The sequence below is a fragment of the Cynara cardunculus genome (genome assembly GCF_001531365.2).
Source record: "Cynara cardunculus var. scolymus isolate 2C chromosome LG 17, CcrdV1, whole genome shotgun sequence".
NCBI classification, from domain to species: Eukaryota; Viridiplantae; Streptophyta; class Magnoliopsida; order Asterales; family Asteraceae; genus Cynara; species Cynara cardunculus.
Genome location: NC_037544.1, coordinates 31,214,770 through 31,221,321, shown reverse-complemented (window position 1 = coordinate 31,221,321; position 6,552 = coordinate 31,214,770). Strand labels below are relative to the sequence as shown.

The following is a 6,552-nucleotide window of genomic DNA, read 5'->3' as shown; positions in this document are numbered from 1 at the left end:
GAATAATATTTCTGACAATACTCCTGAAAAGCGTCTGCCAAATTATGATTTAAAAGAAATCATAAACAGGGTTAATAATCCAATTTCAGTAACTCAAGAAGTTACTATTTCAKATTTAAAATCTGAAGTAAATTTATTAAAAACTGAAATTTCAGATTTAAAACTTAGAATGTTAATTATAGAACAAAGTAATGTTCTACATAACATTGAAATACTTTCTCCTAAAAGGAAAATTGAAGATGGAGAACCCTCTTTTTCTAAAGATGATTTTCCACCTTTATCCTTGAGTATTAATATCAATCTTCTTGACAGAGTTATTACTCACAAATGGTATATCAAGATTACTTTAATTGTCAATAAAGAATTTATTCTTGATACCATTGCTATGGTTGATTCTGGTGTAGATTTAAATTGCATCAATGAAGGGCTTATACCTTCAAAATATTTTTCTAAAACAAAAGAAGCTTTGAATACTGCAGATAATACCAATTTGAAAGTAAAATTTAAATTATCTGATTCAGTTATCTGCAATAAAGGAATTTGTTTTCAAATGCCTTTTATAATGGTTAAAAACCTTTCGCACAAAATTATACTGGGGAATCCATTTTTACATATGTTATATCCTATTCAACGAATAGATGAAAAAGGAATTCTCAGTAATATTTCTGGAAACGAAGTTCTTTTTGAGTTTATTACAACCCCACAATATCATGAAATTGATATTGTAAAAAACCATATACAGTCCAAAGAATTATTTCTTAATTCTTTGACATATGATATTAAATTGCAAAGAATATCACAAGAGGACCATCCCGTGGCTTATTTCAGTAAAGGATTCTCCCCATCTAACCGCTTTAAATCGGCTTACGACAGGGAGCTATTGGCATTAGTCCTCGCGGTCCAAAAATGGAGCCATTACTTGCTTGGCCGACATTTTCTCATTCGCACCGATCACTATACCCTTAAATTCTTATTAGAACAACGCATCACCACTACAGAGCAGCAAAGGCTTTTGCTAAAACTCATGCCTTATGATTTTTCAATTGTTCATAAGGCTGGGAAAGAGAACAAGGGAGCAGACGCCCTGTCTCGCCGACCCCACTCGGGAGAATTATTAACCCTTATCATCCCCTTTGGATTTACATATACAACATATATCACTTACAACATATATCACTGTCAAGAGGTAATTTCTTAGCATTTGTGTTGATGAGGTAGTTGATATCAAGGCAGGGTTGCAAACTGATTCATTTACCAGCGATCTGATCAAGAAGTTGCAAACAGATCCTTCCTCCGTCCCTGATTTCTCGCTGGTGGATCAGCTTTTGTTTCATCATGGACGGATGGTGATTCCGGAGATGCACAATCTCAAACTCAAGCTGTTACAAGAAGCACATGACACTCCAATCGGTGGTCATGGAGGTTTTTTAAAAACCTACAAAAGACTCTTCTCGTTACTATTGGCCAAAGATGAAACAGGATGTCATGGAGTTTGTCCAGCAATGTATAATCTGTCAGCAACAAAAGTATCATACGTTGGCTCCAGCAGGATTACTGCAGCCCCTACCCATTCCCAATCAGATTTGGGAAGATGTTTCCATGGACTTTATCGTTGGATTACCACCATCTAGTCGTTTTGATACTATTTTAGTTGTAGTGGACCGTTTAAGCAAATATGCTCACTTCATTTGCTTATCCCATCCCTATACGACTAAAGGAGTAGCAGCGGTTTTTTGTAGGGAAATAGTTAGGTTGCATGGCTTTCCCCGATCCATTGTGTCTGATCGAGATGTTGTCTTCCTCAGCAACTTTTGGCAAGAATTGTTCTGATTAAGTCAGACAAAATTAAAGCTGAGCACAAGTTACCACCCTCAAACGGATGGCCAAACCGAAGTTCTGAATCGCTGCCTAGAAGCTTACTTACGTTGCTTTGCTAGTGAACAGCCAACCAAATGGAGTACGTACTTACCTTGGGCCGRATACTCATATAACACGGGGTACCACACGRCCACTGGCACAACACCATTCTCTRTTGTGTATGGTCGAGAACCCCTTTCGTTGTTCCCCTATGCGGCGGGCGAAACAAAAAACGCAGAGCTGGAACAACAATTAGTTGATCGGGATGATATGATAAAGCTTMTTCGCCAAAACCTCYAAAAGGCCCAACACAGAATGAGAAACCAAGCAAATCAGAAGCGACRGGAACTCACGTTTCAGGTYGGTGATTGTCTWCTTGAAGATTCAACCGTATCGCCAAAAGACTTTGGCTAAACRTCGTTATGAGAAGCTGTCTCCAAGGTTTTTTGGACCATATCGTGTYAAAAGAGCAGTGGGTCCAGTTGCTTATSAGCTGGAATTACCACCCGAAGCTAGAATCCACCCGGTATTTCACATTTYGATGCTTAAACCTKCCCATGGCTCTTTTTCTTCGGTACCAGATATCCCATTACCCATCACCAAAGACCGGGAAATTGATGTACAACCTAACTCGGTCATCACTCATCGATGGGTCTATGAAGCTGGCCAACCGGTCCTCGAATTGTTGATTTCATGGTGTAATCGACCTGAAGAAGAGGCAACATGGGAAACCTATGATCTAATGGCTGAGCAATTTCCTACATTCCGTCTTGAGGACAAGACGTTTTACCGGGAGGGAAGTAATGATAAAGATCCACCATTGAAAGTGTACTCAAGAAGGAAAGATCGAGTCACAGCTACAAAAATGGGACAACTGTATTCTATCTTTGGAAACCGGCTGAATCCTCTCGGTCAAATCACTGAATGATTTTAGGCAATCAATTTAATTAATGATCAAATCATTGGATGATTGGGTGTAGAATCCTTGCCTTAATTTCTACCCATAATTCTAGTATTTGATTAGTATAAATTAGTGGCTAGTTTTTCATGATTGGTATTGAGAATTACCTTTTAATTTCTTTGTTCTTGTAATCGGAGACCGTGCCCCTCTCGAATTGGGCCACTATCCTTTATTTCTAATAAAATTCAGCCTATTTTCATCTTCATCAATTCTGTATCTATCAGCATGTTTGATATTTTGTGTCTAATTAAATAGTGCAATACGTATAGTATATAAGTATTTATGTTATATATCTTATTAGGCTTTTTGTCTTGGCTCATTGGAGCACATTATACTCCTTGTTGTTCTTCTTTCTCTTTGACAAAGTACGGTTATGGTCCCTTTTTCATTTTATGATCTTCATATCATTAATAATTTAGTCCTAGTTACATATAAAAAATCATTATGACAAAGCATATCTTTGGGTTGTAAGGTAAAAAAAACAGTGGCTCAACAAAACCAAATATGTGATAACCATGCCTTGAAGTTTTGATCTAGCAAGATTGTTTGTTATTTCGAGTTTGACATTTACTTCTATAGGCTAGGCATGTAAGACACGGAAAAAGAACGTAAAGTCTGAAGCTTGTATGTCTAAAATTCTGAATCCCATAGCGTGTTACATAATCAACCAAAAAAACATAATAGTGCAAAGCTTACATTGTTGCGGAGATATGTTTCGATCTTCAAAGTTCAAGAACCTCCAGAAATCTTCATGTGTACTAGCTGTGCGCCATTGCCTGCAAACCTTAGCAGCTTTACAAAGATTGATGTGGTCCAGAAAAGAAAATACCTTAACAAGACAAAATTAAAGTATCAGCTAAGATTTGAACCAATGAAAACAAGTAGTTCATCAAAAAGATAAACAAGACACCCAAACAAGAAAAATAAAGAATAAAAGAAAGATGAAAAGGCAACAAATACCATATGCAACAAGTCATCAGTTAGATCCATTTTATTTTCTAGATCATCCATATCTGGGGACAAGTGGTCGTCTCCATTGGCCACCCAACTTGTAGAGTCAACAGTGTGGTCACTTTCTTCACCGTCAAATACCTGTGGTAGGTAGTGACCCACACTATTTAGCATTCTCTCATATTCTTCTTCAATCAAACCGAAAAGGTTGCCTTCTTGAGCAGGCACAGATACAAAAGGAATATCCCATTCCCTGAAAAGGTGTTGATAGTCATCATGCAAAATCAAAATACAGTCATTGATATTCAAAAGATCAAAAGTCACATTCAGATTGCTTTTATTTCGGATTAGCATTCACATCAATGTTCTGAAATACCAAGATTTTAACCTTCTTGAATCGCATTATGTTCTTTTGCTCAAAGAATACATGTGTTTCCTTGACAGTGAATGAAATATTGGAAGAGGCAAACACATAATCATGCATATAACAGTCAGCACAAGACAATCGCATCATTGGCCAGAACAAGAAGCATAGAACGTATTACACAACAGTACAAGAGAAGCATATTGAAGGGAAAAAGTTTATAGAAAGGAGGTCTCACAATGCAAAGGACCGAACTTTGGGACGTTTACACTGAGTGCCACTATCAGGACCATCTCTTTTGGGATCAGCCACAGCTGATGAAGATGAAGGCTCTTCTCCAGGACCCAAATTAAAATTAACATCCAAAGTAGTAGCAGTAGAAGAACCCTCCCGTGAACTACCCAACCGCAATTGAATGTTTTCTCCACCATCGTCCTCAGGGTCCTGAAACCCTAGGTCCGCATTTTTAACTCCTTCAAACTTAACGTCGTCCATACCGTTCTTTCCCAAGATGTCCTCCCTCTCTCTCATCATCTCTCTCTTCTTATTGTATTCTTCTTCGTCTTCTTCCCCGAAGCATGAACAACACCAAACCTTCATAAACACCCAAAATCCCCAAATTTGCAGTTTTGTTCTTTACAGCCTAGGTTGAGATCTCACACATTTTATCGTACAGCCTCAGTTTATTGAAAATTTGATGGAAACCTTAAAAACAAAATAGTAGTCCAATCAATACACTTGGCATAAAGCAAAATACTTTTTCTCATCGAACAATACTTGAACCAATTACAACTGAAGGATGAAATTTTTTGCCTTCCTATACACAGACATATGATCACGTATAGAGGGGAGAGAAATTACCAAGTGAAGATGTGATCACGCAGTTGTTCTTCGCCGTCGACCTTGGAATTGAATACAGAAATGAAATCCTGGCCTTTTCTATGCGTAATTCCACGGAGATTGGTCAGCTCTTGAGAGCAGTGATGAAATCCAAAGCGAAGATGCTCGAAAGTTCCATTTTCGTAGATCATTGTGAGGAAAGTGACTTGATATTCTAAATTTGTAAAAATTTATATAAATATGTCAACCCAAAATAATATCAAGGCGAAATATGGTGCGAACAGCAGAGTTAGGGGCTGTTTATCGAAATTCATGAGCAAATATTGACTATGGTAAAAAGTCTCATATAGAATCTTCATTTCACTTTATGGTTTGGTGGATTTACACCCCATCATAATATCTTTATTTATAAGTAATAATTATTTAATTATTTTTTAGTCAAAAATAATTTTTATAATCATTATTTAATAATACCTTTTATTTATTTCAATTTTTTAAATTATTGTTTAGTTTATAAATTGATTTTTTAAATTATAAAACCATTAATTTTTTTTATTTTAAAGGATTAAGTTATTAAAATAAAAAAAACCATATAAATTTCTAATTTTGATTAAGGGTAAAAACTGAATGAAAAAGTAACATAGTTTAACTTGATTCATATTTTGGGTAATGAACTTTCAAAACTTTCATTTTGATAACTGAGATGTAAAGTTTGCAACATTTAAATATTTAGGTAACCGAATGAAGTATTAACCGGTTAACATTGTGATGTGGTATCTAACTCGATATTATTTGTCGATATGAATACGTTAGTCAAAAATTAGTTTTTATGTATTGTGGTTTATTAGAAGAAAGAGTTAATCAAAACTTTCATTGTTGTTTTTTATTTTAAACGGTTTAATTTATAAATTGATTTTTTAAATTATAAAACCATTAATTTTTTTATTTTAAATAATTAAGTTTTTAAACAAAAAATTATTAAACTTTTACATTTTGAATGATAAAGACCCTGATTTTTTTAAAATAAATAAATAAACCATTGAATTTTTACTAATCGATTAATCTAAGCTTCTCTGGGTTAAAACGATATAAATAACCAATTTTTAAAGTTTTTTTTATTAAAAGTATGTTCACATACTTAATTAATCAAATGACAAATTACATGAAAAAGTAACATACTTTAATTTGATTTTTATTTTGGATAAAATATTTTCAAAACTTCAATTTTGCTACATAATATGTAAAGTTTTAAACATTTAAGTACTCGAATAATCGGTTGAAGCATTAACTCTTTCTTCTAATAAACCACAATATATAAAAACTAATTTTTGATTAACTTATTCATATCGACAAATAATATCGAGTTAGATACCACGTCACAACGTTAACCGGTTAATACTTCATTCAATTATCTAAGTACTTAAATGTTTCAAACTTTACATCTCGATTATCAAAATGAAAGTTTTGAAAGTTCATTACCCAAAATATGAATCGAGTTAAACTATGTTATTTTTTCATTCAATTTTTACCTTTAATCAAAATTAGAAATTTATATGTTTTTTTTTAATTTAAAAAATAT

General features: G+C 34.2%; 1 protein-coding gene across 4 annotated transcripts in view; it reads right to left on the bottom strand.

Annotated features, from left to right (window-relative positions):
* Window positions 1-5,155, bottom strand: part of LOC112500104 (F-box/LRR-repeat protein 15-like) — a 36,746-nt gene extending 31,591 nt beyond the window's left edge. For 2 of the 4 annotated variants that reach the window (XR_003067322.1, XM_025103401.1), the window contains exons 1-4: window positions 4,995-5,155; window positions 4,372-4,838; window positions 3,779-4,022; window positions 3,515-3,647 (exon numbers count right to left, since the gene is read on the bottom strand). Coding sequence is in view for 3 of the 4 variants with exons in the window: in XM_025103401.1 (XP_024959169.1) it covers window positions 3,515-3,647; window positions 3,779-4,022; window positions 4,372-4,733 (739 nt within the window). In the remaining variant the exon portion in view is untranslated. Of the gene's footprint in view, window positions 1-3,514; window positions 3,648-3,778; window positions 4,023-4,371; window positions 4,839-4,994 lie in introns of those variants that run through there. The other 2 variants (XM_025103402.1, XM_025103403.1) reach the window with 2 other exon arrangements.
* Window positions 5,156-6,552: the final 1,397 nt, after the last annotated feature.